The 20,876-nt window shown below is 42.8% G+C and overlaps 1 protein-coding gene across 2 annotated transcripts in view; it reads left to right on the top strand.

Annotated features, from left to right (window-relative positions):
- The first annotated feature begins 1,925 nt into the window (after positions 1 to 1,925).
- The window catches only part of LOC308318263 (kinesin-like protein KIFC3), a 35,228-nt gene continuing 16,277 nt past the window's right edge, over positions 1,926 to 20,876 (top strand). Inside the window, exons 1-9 of one of the 2 annotated variants that reach the window (XM_080767749.1) lie at positions 1,926 to 2,254; positions 5,923 to 5,958; positions 9,972 to 10,135; positions 10,875 to 10,974; positions 11,387 to 11,544; positions 12,998 to 13,268; positions 16,819 to 17,033; positions 19,028 to 19,093; positions 19,179 to 19,316. In XM_080767749.1, the coding sequence (XP_080623875.1) occupies positions 10,040 to 10,135; positions 10,875 to 10,974; positions 11,387 to 11,544; positions 12,998 to 13,268; positions 16,819 to 17,033; positions 19,028 to 19,093; positions 19,179 to 19,316 (1,044 nt within the window). In that variant the 5' untranslated portion in view covers positions 1,926 to 2,254; positions 5,923 to 5,958; positions 9,972 to 10,039. Of the gene's footprint in view, positions 2,255 to 5,922; positions 5,959 to 9,683; positions 9,747 to 9,971; positions 10,136 to 10,874; positions 10,975 to 11,386; positions 11,545 to 12,997; positions 13,269 to 16,818; positions 17,034 to 19,027; positions 19,094 to 19,178; positions 19,317 to 20,876 lie in introns of those variants that run through there. The other variant, XM_080767750.1, reaches the window with a different exon arrangement.

Below are 20,876 nucleotides of genomic sequence, written 5' to 3'. Positions count from 1 at the left end.
TAGTCGCTACATTATTGAATCAAGTGTTAGCTTTGATCCAATAAGCTGACTGGGTTAATACGTTGATTAGAGAAACGTGATGGAACGATCTTTTTTTTAAATGATATTCATTGCCGAAAGCTACTGATAGCTCTAAGATAAACACGCTACTCTTTCACTATAAAGTGCATCCCTTGTCCTTATAGACTACCGGTAGTAGTGTCCAGTCATATGCCATGGAGGCCTGAGTGTACAACACGTTTTCATTCTATCCAAACACTCCACCAGGTCCACTGGAGTCCAACACGGTTCTAGGCCCCCTCCTGTCTGTCAGTTTTCCACTAAATATCTTAACCGAAAACAGCCGATCTACAAGATCACAATGTGTAGAGATTAAGGATTCTAGGGTACTTCATATGGTTAACACCACTTTCAACGAATGGGTGAAACACTGCATGCACTTGACCTCCATGATACATAACTGGATACACTGACACAGACTAACATGGCCCTACATTGAAGGGCAATATTGCAGTTTATTATACTGTCATTTACACACAGGGTTACCACTTCCTCTCAATAACGTTCCTGTTCTCTTAGTGAGTGATGAAGGCCCATCATAGAGAAAGAAAAACGTCACAAAACTACACAGAGCTGTGCGATTATTATGTAAGCATAATGATGAAGAGCCTGTCCTCTTGCTACTTGACAATCAAATGCCCTACACAAAATATTCCATATTGGATTTGAAGCTGGTTATAGAGTTATAGACCTCGTCTTATAAATTACTATGTACTTTGAGAACCACTAATATAATCCAATCTATGTTGAGTTTGTGATTTAATAGATTTTTGACGATGACAAAATTTTTGAAGGTCAAAAGGGTAACAAGATGACTCGCCCCATTTCAGCAGTACAAATATAATTTATGAAGCTACTACAGTAAAGTCTGTTCACATTAGTTGTTGTAGGATATGTGGGGATTATCTGACGAGGTACCATTTGAGTGGGCAAAACCTTACATATACTAAATAATACTAAATTGTTTATAGGGTCAATATAAGTCAAATAATATAGCCTTTCCACAGGAGTATCTTTTTATATTTTTCCAAAAATAATACAAACAGCCAATAGCATATTACAAAGTTATCCCCCTCACTGGTGAAAAAGTAGTCAGAATACAGTCAAACACTTGGTCTAATAGGATAGCACCAACAAAGTTCTTGCAATGTTGTTAACATTCTGTCTTGTACTTTACAATTTAGGCATTTAGCAGACGCTCTTAATCCAGGGTGATTTACAGTAAGCAAGAACAAAAAATATGGTAATACATCAAAACATTAAAAAAAAAAAGTCATCTGTAATCATACATAAGCTTAAGAACCTAACTGGAATATCTAAGGAAACATGTATACACTTTTTTATTTTACATATTGCAGGCATTTATGGAACGGCCCAATACCCCCCCAGTCCTATTATTTAGTATTTGTGTGGTGGTGCATGGCCGTTCTTAGTTGGTGTGATTTGTCTGGTTGATTCCGATAACGAACGAGACTCCGGCTTGTTAACTAGTTTCGCAGCCCCGTGTGGTCAGCGACTAACTTTTGACGATGACAAGATTTTTGAAGGTAAAAAGGATATCCTACGGAAAAAGAGATCCTACGGAAAAAGGAGAGCCTGGCGCGGCTGCTTGTGCAGTTGTGCACGGACAGGGAGGTCCATTGATAGCCGTAGGACAAGGTGTGAACGTAAACATACTGTAGACTACCTTCAGGTGAACGAGGTTATGAACATCTTTTCGGACGTCAATGATCACAAATCATTTAAATTAAATTTCGCGGCCCCGTGTGGTCGGTGACTAACTTCTTAGAGGGACAAGTGGCGTTCAGCCACACGAGAAGGAGCAATAACAGGTCTGTGATGTGTGTTGTTTATATGCGTTTTGTTTTCTTTAGTCATTTATGATAATGTGTCTTATTGTGATTTTATTGTCTTAATAAAAAACATTTGATAACAAAAAAAAAAAACAGGTCTGTGATGCCCTTAGATGTCCGGGGCTGCACACGTGCCACACTGAGCGGATCGATGGGGGCGTCACAATCGTACAAGATGGCCCAGTTCAACAAGATGGCCCAGGTCAACATGGTGCCCCGCCCCCAAATGGGATAATAGTGGCCAACTACCGCTGGATCAATCCGCCGGCGAATGTGCTGCAAATGGCGTGAATTACCCCAGGCAACTTCGTCTACCACGTCCACCTTAATCCGTAATAGAAGTAAGTAAGAGACCCATTATTGCACTGCATGATTGTTATAGGCCTGGAAATGGGGTTAAATATTCTGCACATTTTTTGGGAATTCAGTTTGGAATTACATTACATGTAATATTAACATTAATATTACAGCTGCGCATCCTGTCAACCTGATCATTTTCTTATGAAATCATGGTTAGACTTTAGCAGACGCTCTTAATCCAAGTGTATACACTTTTATTATTTTTACATATTGCAGGGCCACCCCATGTTACGGCGCTTATTAGGCCCCTCATACCCAAATCCTGAGCGAAAGCGATCACACCACAACTTAGAATGCCCTGAAGGGGCGTATAGGGGGCGTCAGAATCGTCCAGGTGACAGGTCACGAAGATGCCCAAAATGCCCAAAATGGAGTTCTGGTGGTCAACTACCGTTGGAATAATCCGCCGCCAAATGTTCTTCAGGTGGCGGGAATTACCGCGGGGGATTTTGTGTACCACGTCCACCTTACTGCCTAATAGTGGTGGTGCATGGCCGTTCTTAGTTGGTGGAGTGATTTGTCTGGTTGATTCCGATAACGAACGGGACTCCAGCTTGTTAACTAGTTTCGCAGCTGTGTGGTCGGCGACTAACTTCTTAGAGGGACAAGTGGCGTTCAGCCACATGAGAAGGAGCAATAACAGGTCTGTGATGCCCTTAGATGTCCGGTGCTGCACGCGCGCCACACTGAGCGGATCAGCGTGCGTGGTGCGTCTACCCTTCGGGACATTGTTAGTTGTTACATTGTGTAACTGCAAATACTTCTAGATACGTTGACCAGGGAGTTGACCAGGACATTTATTAAAATATATTAAACCGGCCCAGGCGGTGGCGTAACCATCTGGGCACCCGACTGGTAATCCAGTCGCAGTGTGCCGCGGGTTCGACTCCCGAGCCCGACACAGCCTTTACTGCATGTCTTCCCCCATCTCTCTCCCGTTTCCTGTCAGCCTACGGTCTGTCCCTTCAAAAAACCAATAAAAGGCGTAAGCCGCAAAAAAATATCTTAAAATATATATATATATATATATTAAGCCATGGCTGGGTGGTAACCCGCTGAGCCCCGCTCGTGATGGGGATTGAAATTATTCCCCATGAACGAGGAATTCCCAGTAGTAGTCTTTACAGACGGTGATCCTACACGCCAGGCTGCTGGTGGACGGACAATGGGGTGGTCCAATCATGGTCGGAGGACATACAGTAAACATACGGTACCTTGAGGTGGACGTACCTATGGACATATATAGGAGCGTCAATGACTACGTTCATTCATTCACCACTAATGTACTCTTCAAGGTGAGTAGTATGATAATTTAATAGATTCTCACAATGTACTATCACTCATAATGCAGCAGATTCCCCATGAACGAGGAATTCCCAGTAAGCGCGAGTCACCAGCTCGCGTTGTTTAAGTCCCTGCCCTTTGTACACACCGCCCGTCGCTACTACCGATCGGATGGCTTAGTGAGGTCCTCGGACGGGCCCCGCCAGGGGTCGGTCACGTCCTCGGACGGGCCCCGCCGGGGTCGGTCACGGCCCCGGCGGAGCGCTCGGACGGAAGACGCCCGAACTTGACTAGGCCTATCTAGTTCCAGGTATCAAATACCTGGAATGCACTGATGGGACGAATCAGGACCGTCAGAATTGTCAAGGTTTTCATTTGTGTGTGACATGTTAGGTGCTTATGTAGTGAAAAGTTGTGTTGAAATGTAAATAAATATGAAATGTAAATGTACACCTTTAGAAATATTTAACCTTGTATAAAAAGCACATCAAAAACAGTGTGGCATCAATCACTTAAATCCCAATGAATTGTAGCAAAGCAAAATAAAAAGTCTAAAGTCTAAGTTTAAAGTCTAAATATGCAAAACACACATTTATGAGCTTGAACACAATAATGAAAATTATAAACTTCAAAAATATCTTGGACCTTTTAGTCAACTTCAAAAGTGATTTCACTTGAGTCTCTTCATTCAGACTATATTCATTGTCCTTTTTGTCTTAATTCAATTGGCAAGAAGAAAATGTCCAGTGTCACTTTAAAGGTCCGCTGACATGCCCCGAAATTAATATGGGTGGTACAGCACATCACGTGGTCTGACTGAAAACAGTTTGAAACAGTTTGAAACGGGGCTACGGCGCTAGCAACAAGTGGCTATAGGTCAGGCTAGCGTTTTTGACGGTACATTTAGCGTCATATTGGCTATAAATGTAATTGAAAAAAATTATTTTTTCGCCAGAAATGCTTAGTTTGAATGCAATTGAGGTTGGCGTGGGGTTTTTTAGGGGAACTGCAGCACAAGCGCAAATTTTGGACTGGAGTCCCATGTTCCCCCGGTCGCCAACACCCCTGTCTGCCCGCTCTGAGACCTCTCAGCCCCGCAGCGCGACAGTCGCGACTACGGACGGTCTGCTGTTGTCTGGCCGCTGTGAGAGCAGCGCGACTACTGTTCTTTTCCCCTCTCAGCCGCAGGCTGACATGTACACCCTCGCTCTCACTCTGTAATACCGTAGTTAGTTACCACAACATTGTTCAAGTGAACTATAGTGTGTTTATGTTTGTATTCATTGTAATAATAAATATCGCTATGCCGAGGCATAGTCTTGCGGACGAGATCATGAGCCTCTACGGGGGACTGGGCATGTGTGTACACACACAGCATAGCAACTTATGCTACTATTTTGGTGTCACATTTAGCTTGAATACTGGGTGAAAGTCTCATTCAAAAAATTAATTTTTCGCAACATTGTTCAGGTGAACTGTGTGTTTATGCTTGTTCATTGTAATAATCAATATCGCTATGATTATTTTATTTATCGCCGCGTCGCTCCGCATGACAACATACAGTCTAGCCCGTCTCAGATGCAGGCTGCACACACACGGACGGACGGACGTATAGTCTCTGGTCAGGTCCCCGCATTGAACTGGGCATGTGTGTACGCACACACACACACGGCTATAGTGCATGACAGCGGGGAAGAGAGCTACAGACGCCCGAGGCAGATTCCGTGCCATTGCGTGTGTGTGTGTGTGCGTACACACATGCCCAGTTCAATGCGGGGACCTGACCAGAGACTATACGTCCGTCCGTCCGTCCGTGTGTGTGCAGCCTGCATCTGAGACGGGCTAGACTGTATGTTGTCATGCGGAGCGACGCGGCGATAAATAAAATAATCATAGCGATATTGATTATTACAATGAACAAGCATAAACACACAGTTCACCTGAACAATGTTGCGAAAAATTAATTTTTTGAATGAGACTTTCACCCAGTATTCAAGCTAAATGTGACACCAAAATAGTAGCATAAGTTGCTATGCTACCACGGCCACCAAGCCCGGCGAGCCCGCATAGAAGTCGTTGGGGAAAGCTTTCGCCAGTCTGACGTCAGAATCATGATAGCATTGTTTGATAGCAGTTATTAGCTCCCGAGGGGCGTGTCAGTTCTCCTTTAAGGAGAAACAGATGAAACTTTGGTGCGGTAGAAACTTAAAAGGCAGTGAAACCTTGTGCTACTTTCAAGACGCTTTCTTCAACGAGCTTGCTTTTTTAGCATTGTCCACTTGCTCCTTAATTGGCTTGTACTAATCGCAACCAGTCCAAACTGTACCTCCTCATTCAGTGTGTGCTGTGTAACTTTGTCTTCCAGGCGTTCTGTCGACATCTTGGAGCCTTCACCAACGCAGTGAGTTCCATCGCTACTGCTGTTTATTCAACACCATGTTCTTAAAACACCATGCTGTAAACACCGTAGAACTGACATACGGTACAAAACAAAACACACAAAACATTAACTTGGGAAATAGTTACATTCACAATAATACTCGATAAACCTTCACAAACAAATACAATACTGACCACTTTGCCTGCTTGCACATGAATCGGGGGTCGACTTGGATCCTTCAGTCTTTCTCTTCTTTTCTCTATTTTACTTTACTTCATTTCTTGTACTTAACTTTCTTCTGCTTTACATTTTACAGTTCACTTTACTTCGTTCACTTCACTTCTCTTAGTTTACTTTACTCCTTCCAACTGCTTTCTTCCTTCTGCAAAGATAGCTCTCTCTCTCTCTCTCTCATGTGATCTGCACAGTGCACTCTCTCTCTCTCTCTCACTCACAAACAGGTGTAACCAACAAGCTTAATTATCAGAACACAGATGCAACCAAGACACATAATTGAGAACCCTCAACACATAGAACACGAGCGCCCCCAAAAGGACACATACAGAAACATGAAAACCTTGACATGGCTGCAGTAACACCCATTATTGCACTGCATGATTGTTATAGGCCTGGAAATGGGGTTAAATATTCTGCATTTCTTTTTGGAAATTCATTGGTAAAAATGTGTGGGAGCCCTGTTACAGGAATTACAACTGCACATCCTGTCAATCTGATTATTTTCTTATGAAATCATGGCTAGACTGCACCAAATTGCTACATTTTGGGAAATCGAATTGCAGAGAAGCATGTACCCCTAGATTAAAAATAAATAAAATAAAATAACCAATTATTACATTTATTATTTTAATAAATGTACTAAATGCTGACACACATATATCCCTCAATACCATAGCGCCTTCAGTTAAGATATCTCCTGATAAGCAATGACATCACTTTGATAGGGAAACAGCTGAAAAAGGGGCCAAAACTGAAGTGCCTTTTCAAGCCTCTCCACTTTGCTGTCTTGTGGTGTTTTTCTGTCCTCAGTCCAGTCTTTATGTTCATGAAGAACTGCTCCAAATTTGTACTCGGCACTCAGTGGCAACTTGGTTGTGAATGAGGGTAGTTGCATAGAGTGGACATTTGTTCAAAAATTTGTTTTTCTTATCTTTTTATTACTGTTTTATTGGACAAGACCAGCAGCAGGACACCTTTTGTAAAATGTGAGATGATTATTGACCCCCAGCTCTGAAATTGTGGATTTAAATTGCCCAATTTATGTTTTTCTGCAGAGCAGGTTTTGTTAGGGGGAGATGCCAATTTTCTTTTTCTGTGAAAGTTTATCAATGCCAGCGCTTGATTTGAAATTAAAAACCCAACAGAATCTCTTGGATTGTCAGACTGTCAAGTAAGCTAGGGTATGTGTCTGTGATATTCTTTTGAAAAAAGTCCCTAACTGTAGCTAAAGTGAAATGTCCCGTGGAAATCAAGTTAAGGTATATCTGTGTCATTTGTGTAAAATGGCTCTTCTGATAGTATTTGGAGTGTTCAGTAAAGTCCCCATGTCTCTCGGGAAAAATAAAAAACAGAAAATGCGGTTTCAGGTCCAGATACCAATGTCAGGAGCAAGCGCTTACGCAAGATACAGATTCAATTAGAGAAATTTGAAGTGATGACAAAGAAATGTTAAGCTGATAAATGAATAGGCTACTTGCTTGCTCATGGTCTGAAATTTCGCAACCCAACAGAAAATGTATTATGTTTTATTAAACAGCCAAAGAGATGTGAGACCCCGTTACTGAACAAACAGTGATCACTATCAGAATATAGTGCTTTAAACGTATACATCAAATTGCATAATTAGTCGATCTACACGTTCAGTTATGACTTGTAGATGGCTATTTTCACCAGGCAACACCAGCGTCTGACATAGTATAAAATAGGAGATCTAACCCGCGGTTGATTGAAACAGGTACTTTACCTAGGCTCTGCGTCACTGAAAGCACCATGAGGTGATTTCTTTGAATTTCACATGTGACGTGATTATTATCATGTCACATTCTAGATTGCACATCTCTGCAAACAGATAGTTGTGTTTAGCGTGTAATGAAATTCTGTATATTGGTTCATTGTCAACTTCTTTGTTTACACAAGCACAATATCTTTGATAAATTATACTCAAATGGATGCTGCTAGTTTTTAGGTTCTAGGCCTACTTAGAAGTTAATTGCTGATGTCTGATGTAAGACACAGGGTTCTTTGATGAAGAGGGCTTGGCCAGCAATGAAGAAAAAAACAACCACTGGTGCACTTACTGGGACCAGTGTTCTGAAGGACCACTGGACCAGTGTTCTGAAGGACCACTGGACTTCTGGCCCAAATGGAATCCTGGTCCCAGTGCTAGTACAGTATGCGTGGTCACCGAGGACCTTTTCAGTACTTCAAATCTAGGTCTAAATGAGCCCCTGATCAGTCAGCTACAATGACAAGCAGCAGCATATTCCACTACACTGAAAGATCCTGAGTGAAAAATAACAATGTTGTTTACCATGTTGCATATTTGATAGCCATGGTCCAGTGCTTACAGCGAGTCGCTGTAAGCACTGGACCAGGGCTACATATTTGAATGAATGAATAATAATTAAATTGAGATGAAACTGCATTTCAAGAGCATCTAACCTCTGCACTGTAACATTTATGAATGAAATAGGACAGGACGGTACGATAACATTGGAAGGAATTCCTTGAAACTTGAAATTGGTTAAATTCTGCTGTGATTCGTTGATGTAGCCAGATAAGAAAATAATATTGTATATATTTTTTAAACCTTCTAAATATTGGTTTCAATTAATTACCCAGCCTCATAATACATTATTTATGAAGCTCCTCGGTTTGACTGTGTGAGAGTATCCCTGTGCTCAGGGTTCTAAACAGGCTGTGTCACCTCCTCTCATTCCCCATCCTGCTTTCTGCAGCCTCAACACTTTCAAAATCAGGTAAAGATCTGCACTGTGCAGTGGCCCATCATCCCATGAATATCTATTGATATCTCAGTAAAGTCAGTATACATTCCTTATGGTACAACTCTGCCAACCACTGTTTAGTATTGGATCATATCATCTGTCACTAAAATGATGTTTTGGGCACATCTTGCAAGATGGTCATTAATTCTCCTTGGAGAGATTCTGAAATCTGAGTTGATGCTGCAGGCTCCTTCAGTATAGGGAATACACACACACACACACACTATATATATATATATATATATATATATATATATATATATCCCTATACTGAAGGAGCTCCAATTATATTATTATTTGTTCACAATCTAAAAACCACATTGTCCATAGATTAAAGTGACCATGTCCATAGCTCTGGTCCATAGCTACCATGTCCACAAAACTTGAGTCAGTAGTGTCAATGTCACACACGCATCGCACAAGGCATAAATATGTTAAGTCTGTAATGTATTGTCCTGGTCCACATCTACTGTCCTGTTGTGTCGACCCTCACCTGCCTCATCTCCTCCACTGCCAGTGGAAGCCCTCCCTCCGCACCACCAATCAGTCGCTGCTGCACTGAGCATGCCCGCTGTAGTAGCAGCCTGTGGATGAAGCAGAGTGGAGAGGAAGGGGAGGGGAGATTAACAGGAGCAGGCAGGCAGAGCAGGAATGCTGCTGCAGGCGAGAGGAGAGGGTCTGCTGCTGCATGGTGCCGGGGTTTTGGCACTGACAACAGAGCAGAAAAGACAAATGCAAGATGGAGCACTGGACTGACATTACCTGAGGATGGGAGGTTCGTGACAGGTAAGGCTCTGGGGACAGGACGCTTACGTGAATGCTGGAGAGCACTGAGCGTTAAATGAATGAAGGGGAAAATGAAGGCGGCTTTATATATCAGTGGGGCAGTGTAATCCGTCTGTCGAATGCACTTGTGGCTCTCTTCTGTCGTTCATCAAATTCGCAGGACGTTTACGGTGCTGCCGAATTAACAGGATGAAAATGCAAGTTACATTGTTTTATTGTCTGCAGCAAGAAAGGAGGTGTGAAGCGGTCTTTTGGTTATTTCATGGCGGTGCTGTGACTCCACGTTGAAGGAGATGTACGCCTTCTACTCCCTTTTAGTCTACATTTTCTACACGGTCTTCAAGAAGGAGGAGGATGAGGAGGAGGGGGCGTGTGGAGCTTCCTCAGAGGTATGTCTATAGCCTCAGTCGGCGGGGGCTCCCTCACTTTGCAGGGGGTGTCTGTCACCATCAATAGATTTGATAATGGAAACCCCTCCCTTGTGGCTTTAGATCCTGTTCTCGTAACAGCACTTCACCTCTATCTGACCTCTCTTTAAGATGAGAGGAATATTATCCGAGCATCACGTTACATGTTAACACATACCTACGTACAATTTAGGCAATTATCCAGAGCCACTTTACAAGTTATGACCTTGTTGTGGTCTTATGTAGTATCTACCGCATGTAATCATGACAATCTATTGTTCCGTGAAGTGCTCTGGGTGAGTGCTTGAGCTAAATATGTAACCTAACATATAAATGTACATTTTTAACTCATCAAAAACCGGGAAAGCGTCTGTGTCATTTTAGATATTAGCGCTGGCTATAAAAAAATAGGCTTAGCAGATATACAAGCTCACAGCGTGGCACTTTGTGCCGCGCTGCAAGCTTGTACATTTTAGAATATTTCTTTTAAATCTTGAAAGTGAGAACTACTGATTTATTAGCCATTTTGTAGAATCGGCCTCAGGGCTTATGAATGGGATTCGCGTGCACCACTCACTAATCCCTTCACAGGAGGAATAACCATTCAGGCAGTCTCGTTTCGTTGCATGACGACGTATGAATCAAGTTTATGTCTGTGTGGATAATGATGGTGATATGTAAAATATATCCCTCCTCCTCCACTGTCTGGCGCTGTCATCAGGAGCCAGGAGGACGAGTTACCATGGAAACTGGGAGCAAGAGTAGGAATGGTCACACCCCCAGGACGGGCAAGAAACCCTGTGCAAGGCTCAACGACTCCAGTGAGTTCAACCAATCACACTGTTCAACTATAGGGCTGTGTCACCATTAGGATATTTTACCCTGACCATTAATTGACTCTCAAATCATTGTTTTTCTGTCATTGAACGTATTGTGAATAAAAATTACATTTCTGTTTGGCTTTTAGGCACACATTACAAGTATAGTGGAAATAGCTGAGCTCAAAATGTTATTTTATCTAATGTCATCTAATGTAACATGCATGGGTTTAACAGTGTTCATCCTCCCAGGGATGCACCAGTTGTCAGCTGTTATTTGTAGTCGAATATGGCACTCGCATCACTCAGTACTCTTTTATGCTCTGCTATAATGAATTGAATCTTATAGATTGTATGGTCACAATGTAGATTATTTATGCAAATGAGTGAATGACTGCACGAGTATGTTTGACAGGTAGCAGCAGTGACAGTGACGGCCCGTCTCTCAGTGATGACGACGAGGACGGCCTGCCAGATATCCCAGCATGCACTCCTCTAGCTGCATTTCTGTCATTCAAGCAGGAGGCCGAGAAGAAGAGAGCTTCTCATGTGCAGCTGGAAACATCAGGGAAGGTAATGAAAACCTCTTAACACAGTCAGTGCTTGTCTAGGGCTGTGTTTTGCGGTGGACCCCCATCTGAAAATATTTGTAGGCCTACTAGAGGTTGAAAACCCCAACGGCTCCCATTTGTAAATGGACTATTTTTGAATAGCTGGGGACCCCCTGGAACATCATGCAAGGCACCAACCAGCACATCGGGAGCAATTAGAGGTTCAGCGTCTTGCTCAAGGATACCAACTCTGGGGAAGCCCGGTTTGAACTGGGAACATTGCGGTTCCTATCCGGTCACTACCCCTCAGCCACTGCCACTTTTGTCTTTTCCTGTCTCTCCTATCTATCAAGCTCTTTCATTCTGCTTATTGAATTCCTTTCTGCTCATAATGAATTCCAATTGATCATTGTCCTCCATTTCAGCTTCCCTCAGTGATTCTACTATGTTAGACAGAGACTCTGTATGCTGGAGTTGGGGCCCGTAGCGTGTTGCCTCAATTGACCCATTGGCTGCAAACCGCCCAACGGCCCGATCCATGCCAAAAGACCTTGATGTCACACCTTGATGTCAGCTATTCCAGCTCAAAGGACCATATTAAATACTAGAAACAAAATTGCTAAGAAACTTTACTGTGTGCCTGCCGCTCAAAGCACAGCCGATAGGAAGACAGAGAGGCTTAAACAGTGACAGCTCGCCCGTTGAAAATTGGCCCTGATGAAACTGCTCTGCAGACAGTGATTCCTGTTCTGAGCCCCTGGAAGGTCTCCACAGCGTCCAGCTGTCCTCCTCGCCTCCGTTCGGACCCCGTTTTGTGACACAAGTACTTTTAACAAGATGAGAAATGTAATCTAACATCTGACATTTAGTCAATAGACCATATGAATGATGATACGCTACATTGCAAAGCAAGTCAAATATACAACTCTAAACTGGTACAAATTAGCACTGGGCATTTACTGTAGACACTAGAACATCTGAAACAATTGTACGGTATTATGGCAAACATATAGAATCAAAGCGCAATACAATCAATCAAGACAGAACAAAGTCCTACATAGTTCAAGTACACATGGCTGCCTGGGTTGAAGTTGTAGAGTCTATCAGCTATTTTCAAAATGGCTACAGCTACAATGGTCTACAGTGTAGACCATTGTATAGATATTTAGATATTTTCAGCAGAGGTTAGGTGTAGAGAGTGAGGTGGTAGTGGTACGTACATTGTACATTGTAAGAGGTGTGTGTGTGTGTGTGTGTGTGTGTGTGTGTGTGTGTGTGTGTGTGTGTGTGTGTGTGTGTGTGTGTGTGTGTGTGTGTGTGTGTGTGTGTGTGTGTGTGTGTGTGTGTGTGTGTGTGTGTGTGTGTGTGTGTGTGTGTGTGTGTGTGTGTGTGTGTGTGTGTGTGTTGCTTTGTCACTGCAAATGGGAGTTTCTATGTTTGACTCCTTGGCAAAACAAAACGTCTGTCCCTGGCAGCTGAGCGAGTCTCCCCTGGTGGCGGTGATGTCCCACCTGCTGAGCTTCCTGGAGCAGTACTCCCACTACCAGCAGCTGCAGCATCGGGCCGAGCAGTACCGCGTCCAGCTCAAGAGGCACCGCGTGCAGCACCGGCGCCAGATGAAGGCCCTGAGGGCCTCCTACCGCCAGAGGCTACAAGACAAGAGCAGTGTCATCACCAGCCTGGAGGAGGCCATCACCAGCCAGCAAGAACACTCAACCAACACCACCCCCAGCCCTGGGAGCCAAGGTGAGGATGCAGGGGACATGGATTACTAAACAAATAGATAGGTAGATAGATAGATAAATGTATTATATATTACTGGACCTGTGCCCGTCGTCGGCCAAATGTTCTACTTGGGTACGATGCAAGTTGGGAACCTAGTATGCATTAACCGTTGTTTTAACCGTCTGTCTGTGTCCCTTTTGTGCCCATACTGTATATGGAGATCTCTGTATCTGTCTGTCTGCCTGTGTCTGAAAAGTGCAAACTGAAAGGTGGACTGGTTAAGTAATCAAATGGCAGTTGTGGGTTTGCCCAGAGACCGGGAATTCTAACGGTGATCGGACTTAGGCTCATTAGGTCCACTGGCAGAGCCTGACCAGAGCCTTTTGTGGCAGTAATAGTAAGTCTATTGAGGACGTGTGCCACGTTTCACTTTTGGTCCACTTGTGCTTGGAGGTTTGTATGGGAAAAAAACAAACTCAGAGGCAGATGAGCAGAATGATTCGATTTGCAAGGTTCGTGGTATAAATCAAGTTGGCACTGGAGATGACATCATGCTGTGAATCTGCTGGCCTTCACATCACACACATCATGCTGTGTGTGTGTGTGTGTGTGTGGGGGGGGGGGTCTTAAGCGGGGGGACCTCAGGCGTGCTGTCTTATAATGTATAGCATATAAAGATACATGGATCGGCAATGAGTGTGCATGGCACTTGGTGAGCGACTCTTGGCATGAATAAAACATCCCTGAGAGAGCCGTTTTCTTTCCCCAGTAAAGTGCACTTACGTATACAAGCTCTGGCACATGCTATAGTCTCCAGTCCACGTGCTCCGTGTTGTGTTATAAATAGCCCCAGGCCTGCTTTGTGATTTCTTCCCGCTGTTATGAGGCAAAGACGTGCTGGCCACAGTACACCCGTCATTCTCAACCGCTTCAATCCTATGGCCAGCTTTGAGGGTGTAAACACAAACATTGAAGACGTATGATGATAAGAGCGCCCCTCACTTCACACGGGTGTGATTTTTGAGGGGTGCTAGCCTTTCCTATAAACAGCTTTTGTCTCCACACGTCCCTTATTTGCCAATGACAATGAAAGGAGAAATTAGGACAAATGTCCGCCAAATATGACGTCAATTTGACCAACCAATCACATAAGTTCAGTTGTTCATGAGATGATGTGTGATGATAATAATGATGAGAGCGCCCCTTTTAATGAATACAAAGACCACAGACTGGCTCCTTTGATATGAATATTTGTCTCTGGGACCCCCAAACTACACAGTGAAATTATTAGTGTTAATTTAACTCCAGAGAGTACAATTACAATTTATTCTACATTACTGTCTGTCTGAGTGAATGAATGTTTGAATGTCTGAAACACTGTCGTAGCTCCTCACTGGCTGCACCAATCCCTGTGAATTGTCACACTGGCATTTGACCATAATATTACTGAGGTCTTAACGAAGCCCTTTTTTCAATTTAACACATTTCTAATTAATAATTAAATAAACTGAATAATTACTATTATATATTATATATTATTATTAATTAAAATTTCCCATCGACTTATATGGGAAAATGAAAAACTCACATTCAAGTATTTTTCTCTCAGAAACCGTAAGGGCTACAGTTACAACACTTGGAGGGGAGGTTCATAATAATAATAATTATCATAAATCATCATCATAAATCATAAATAATTACATCAGTCATACATACTTGACACCAGACTGATTACACCTCAAATACATCAACAATATGATCTAGTTAGTACATCGCTGTACCCACTCTGTACATAATTTGGTGTTCATATATTTGAACGGGTAAGGACTAGTACATCAAATAAATAAATAAATCATCAAGAATCATACGGAAGCTAAGAACCTAACAGTGGAATATCTAATGGAACTATGTATATGCAGTTTATGCACTATAGAGTGCTATGTCTCCATCATCTAAATTACATAAGTTGAGCCTTTGCATATACGCCTCTAAGGTCGCAGAGGCTGAAGAAGTGGGTTTTCGGCGGAAGATTGGGAGTGAGTCTGCAGTTCTGATTGCAATGGAAATTGCATTCCATAGTTTTGGACCCAAAAGGGAGAAGAGTTGGGGACGTGTGGACTGTGGAGCGTTATCCTGGCGTTTTGTGTACCATGGATGGATGGGTCCACCCTACATAATATTATTCTTTTTATTAGCCTAAGTTATTGTTTGATTAGCTTCTGTTATTATTACTAGCCTTTACCCGTTGTGACTGTGAGAGCCCCCGCATAAATCCTTAATTGCCGTTCATTAAGAAAAATACTTGCCGGGGGTACTGCGCCCAGGGTGTGTTTTCGCATTTTTAATTCACTAATAAATTAATGATTGATTTATAATTTGTTAAATTGGAAAAAGGGCTTCGTTAAGACCTCCATATTATTATGGTCAATGCCTGTGTGACAAGTGGGAGGGATTGGTGCAGGCGGTGAGGAGATACGGCGGTGTTTCTGACATTCATTCAGACATTGAGTTAATTATAGTATGATTATCCTTAGCCTAAATCTTACGTGTTGTTGTTACTCATGTATTAGGCTACATGTTTGATTAGCCAACATCACGCTGTCCATCTCTACAACAACAGACATAACACATTCCCATACGCTATTTTAAGACACCTGTTTTAAAATGCACAATATGCCCACATCCCGTGTGGAGTGCCTCATTTTCAATGCTCCCACGTTTCTGTGAATCACGTTTGTGTGTGAACCTCTCCGGTGTGTGCACATAGCACGGTCGCTCACCACCCCCACTCCACCCAACCCCCCCCATCCATGTAGCGCCTCCCAGTGCTCCCATTCCCCTGCGCTATACTACTGGCACAGCACACCTCACTGCAGTGAAGCCCCATTTACACTCTAAATAGAATAGAGTTCGCACACTTGACTGGATCGAGCCACCATTTGGAGGTTTCGAGGCTGGTGGTGCAGCTCTTCTTCAGACAAGGAAGACAAGACACACACCTACAGGTCCTACATACTGTATAGGCCTACAGTAGCCTACCTACTAAACTGGGTCAGTTGATCTCATTGATGGAGCCACGCCATAAAAAAGAAAGAGTAAATATAATAATATATAATAATAAAAATGTTTTTAAATACTGACTTCAGTACTTTAAGACTCATTTATGCGACATGTGAGCTTGTAGATTGGCTATATCTGGTGTCACACAATGAAGTATACAAGCATTAATGAAACAAATTCCTCCCCATGGATCATTATTGGCATGTGACTTCCATTGGAAATAAATTGGAGCGGCCATTGAACATGAAAGACAGACACAAGACAGGTGTCTGATATTGTGTGAGTGCAGCCTCAGTGATCAGTGAATGGTTGAATGAGAAGGAGTGAGTGAGTGACTGAGTGAAATCATAGGATTAAAGCAATTAAGGCTGTAAAACAGTTTTTATATACATAATAAAGGCAGATAGTGATTCTGCTATAGCCTAAATCCCTCACTACAGAACAGTATCAAAACGTAGGAGCCAAAGTCCCAGTTGCTGATGCTATACTACCTTTGCTTGTGTTCCTGCAGGCGAGTGTAGCGGTGATGCTGGGGGCCGGGCAGGGGTCCACAGGCTGGTAGAGGGTGATGCTGGGGGCCGGGCAGGGGTGCACAGGCTGGTAGAGTCCCTGTCCGGACTCCAGGGAGAGCGCAGTCGACTGAGGGGAGAGCTGCATCTTCTGCGGTCCCAACTGGACCAGAAGGACCAGGAGAGACACTCTCGCATCCAGGCATTCCAACAGCAGGTGTTCCTGTTCTTCTAACGGTCTCATTGTCTTAAGTCAAATATCACTTGAATGTGTTTCAGTTCAGTTCATACATGTCTGTGATTATTAGTGCATTTTAGAACAAGGTACAATCTCAATCTCAAAGAGTCACATATGGACCCTATCTTGTGCAAATATAGCCCATGTCATGTCCATTTGACATAACGAGGTGTTAGTAATGTAGTAATCTTATGTACAGTAGTCTGCTGGACCTTAATCTGAGTTCCCAGAAGTTTTATTTTTCGCCACTAGGCGGGCGAGAAAGACTTCTGGGGAAAAAAGGAACGTATCCCTGTGAGGGAAGTACGTTGCGCTCAGAATCTGAGCGGACACTCCCCCTTCCGGTCTGAAGCACTGTGCATACCATGAAAATAGTCCGACGGGAATCCAATTCCAAATTGAATTGTAGTAGGCCACCACCGCTCAAGGAGAAATTGTTTCCCTTCCGTCTTATTTAGATGTAGCGCCCACTCCATGTGGAACCCGCCCCTGTATTTTGATTCGCATTTCATTTGAAACGCAACGCACTGGGCCACGCCCCTGCTGCACAGGATCTGAGGCCAATTTTCCTAGACTAGCTGGACCTAGACTATACACACACACACACACACACACACACACACACACACACACACACACACACACTTGAAATGTTTATTTATGTCCACATAATGAGAAGTACAGAAATACCTTGTTACTGTACAAAGGACATAAACACTGCCAGTGCAGTTTGACAGTGGGAGAGCAGCCAGTTACAACGTGCATGGACGGCAAAGCATCGTTACATACAGTACAGCTGACATGTCGGACACAGGGCAGCAGACATAAATCAGGGATAAAGGAAACAACACAACACACACACACACACACACACACACACACACACACACACACACACACACACACACACACAGCAGGGCTGTAAAGTTAGGAAGGATTTTAATTGAAACGCATGGCAAGCAGCAGGTAATGCCATTCTGAAAAAGGCTTATAAACTGAATTTAAATGTTCCAACTTGTTGACTTTTTTTAAAGCTTCCCCAGACAACACTGATATAATTTGCATCATAACAAAGGGCTTTTTCAGGCTTTTTTATTATTATTATAGAAAAAAAAAAAAATCTGCTAAAACCGATTATTTTACCAATACCGATTATGAATATATCGGTTTAAGGCCAATATCAGCCAATACAGATGTGTCTCCCATCACTACAAAATGGTCTTGTCAACAATCCACAGTAGTACTCAGTGTGATACAGTAATGACCCATTAGTGTGTGTGTGTGTGTGTGTGTGTGTGTGTGTGTGTGTGTGTGTGTGTCGGCACGCACGCACACACACACACACACACACACACACACACACACACACACACACACACACACACACACACACACACACACACACACACACAGTAACTATATTATAACAATAAAAGTATAGTTTCACCACTCAGTTCGCACGGGTGCAATTTTGTGGGCTCTGAAGTCGCTGTTGCAGTCCCAAAGCTGCACATATAGTAGCCTAATAATAATAGTTAGTATTTTTATTAGTAATTTTGTAATCATGAATCATTAGCTGTTATTTAACAGTTAAAATAATAGTTAATAAACTAGCAATGGGACCTTCTGTAGTGCTTTTACTTTTGTTACTTTAAGTACATTTTGATGCCAATACTTTTGTACTTTTACTCAAGTAAATCTTGAGTTTGAGACTTGTAACAGAGTATTTCTCCATTGCAGTATTGATACTTTTAAGACCTGGAACTCATCTGTGTCATTTAGCCATTAACCAATTTAACCATTATATACAAGCTAATGCAATGCTATATAAGCTCATAGCATGCCACCGAGTGCCTATAGGTTTTCTATAGGATAGGATTTAAGAAGACATTCGTAGAATCTGGTCTCAGGTCTCAATAGGTTACGTAAAGACATTTTATGACTTTTTCCACCACTGGTCGTTTCCCCTGCAGATCGACGATCTGAAGAGTGGTATTGAGGAGCGCGAAGAGGAGCTGTCCCGGCTGAGAACTGGCTCTGTAAGTATGTCTCTGTACAGTATGGCGTCAGGGTGCTCATGGGAGGATGTCATTGTTGAGTGTGTGCTGTGCTGTATGTCGTCAGGGTGCGACGGACTCAGAGAAGCGGGCGGCGTGTCTGTCGGCAGAGAACGACAGCCTGAAGCAGAGTCTGAGCGTGACGCAGGGCCTGCTCCAGCAGCTGTCAGCCATACCCTCCCAGTCCAGCTCTATGCTCATGAAGGTGAGGCCATAATACCCTCCCACTAGTCCAGCTCTATGCTCATGAAGGTGAGGCCATAATACCCTCCCACTAGTCCAGCTCTATGCTCATGAAGGTAAGGCCATAATACCCTCCCACTAGTCCAGCTCTATGCTCATGAAGGTAAGGCCATAATACCCTCCCACTAGTCCAGCTCTATGCTCATGAAGGTGAGGCCATAATACCCTCCCAGTCCAGCTCTATGCTCATGAATGTGAGGCCATAATACCCTCCCAGTCCAGCTCTATGCTCATGAAGGTAAGGCCATAATACCCTCCCACTAGTCCAGCTCTATGCTCATGAATGTGAGGCTGAGCAGTGGTGGAAAAACCACACCTGTGTGAACTGAGTGGTGCAACTCCCCTCTCCCTCGAGAAGCCCCTGATTGCAGCCCGCAGATCGGGGCGGGGCTTCTCCTAGGAGGAGTGGGCGGGGTTATGGAGGAGGAGTGGGTGGGGTTTTGAGAGGAGTGGGTGGGGTCACCCCCTATGGTTACACCCAGCCCCTTGAGTGAAGGGTACAATACTTATTACATTATCAATGTTTATAAGTTAAATACCGAAATTAAACTAAAAATAATTACGTATAAATTAGCCTATATTTTATTTAAGACATAGTAAAAATCGCTAATCAAAAAATCATAGGCTACTACTGATTAAAATTCTTAGTAATAATGAATGTTTATAGTTTAATATAATATCAATACCGAAATTCTTTATAGGCCTAAATGGTAAATGGTGCATTTATATAGTGCCTTTATCTAAATAAATCTAAATCTATCTAATCTAAATCCTGATATAAAAAGCTTGTTTCATGGTAGGCCTACAATGTCTTATAACAATGGAATCAGCATGATATAACGTAATAATGGAAAATTCCATACAGATGACATCAATAGTCCCATAATAATAATACTAATACTACTACTACTAATAATAATAATAATAAAGTTGTGCAATTGCTATAGTCTGGCAACCAGATTATTGCCCACTCACAATATGTTGCGTATTGAGATAAACACGCACGCGCGCACGCGCACGCGCACACGCACACGCACACGCACACGCACACACACACGCACACGCACACACACACACACACAAGCTGTGCCTATTGTAGAGCAGCTGTATATCAAGGTGAGTTACTGTACCAGTGCGGCAGTGCCAGTGTCTGTTTACTATGACAAATGAAACACTTTAGTCTGTCTGTATACACTATGTAGGCCTACACTAATGTTTTTAATGCGACTGTACATTTTTTTTATTGTGTTGTGTTATGAATACAAGGGACCTCAGACATCTTGGCACCTTTTTTGGGATGACTGGATCCTTGATAGTACCTTCTAATTCTAATCTTCAATATGATTTAATTTATAGCACTCTGAGAGTCCCTGTGAGTGACAAGTGCAATACAAATAAAATATGAACAACAAATTACCTCTTATAGTGACTTATGTACTCACTGTATAATGGATTTTAATGCATTTTAAGAGTGACTATAAAGCATTATAAAATGATTGCAATGTCTTACAACTATGATATT

The sequence above is a fragment of the Protomyctophum bolini genome, assembly GCF_963924005.1.
Source record: "Protomyctophum bolini genome assembly, chromosome: 7".
Taxonomy (NCBI): domain Eukaryota; kingdom Metazoa; phylum Chordata; class Actinopteri; order Myctophiformes; family Myctophidae; genus Protomyctophum; species Protomyctophum bolini.
The sequence above is the reverse complement of the archived record's forward strand: the minus strand, read 5'-3'. Positions and strand labels throughout refer to the sequence as shown.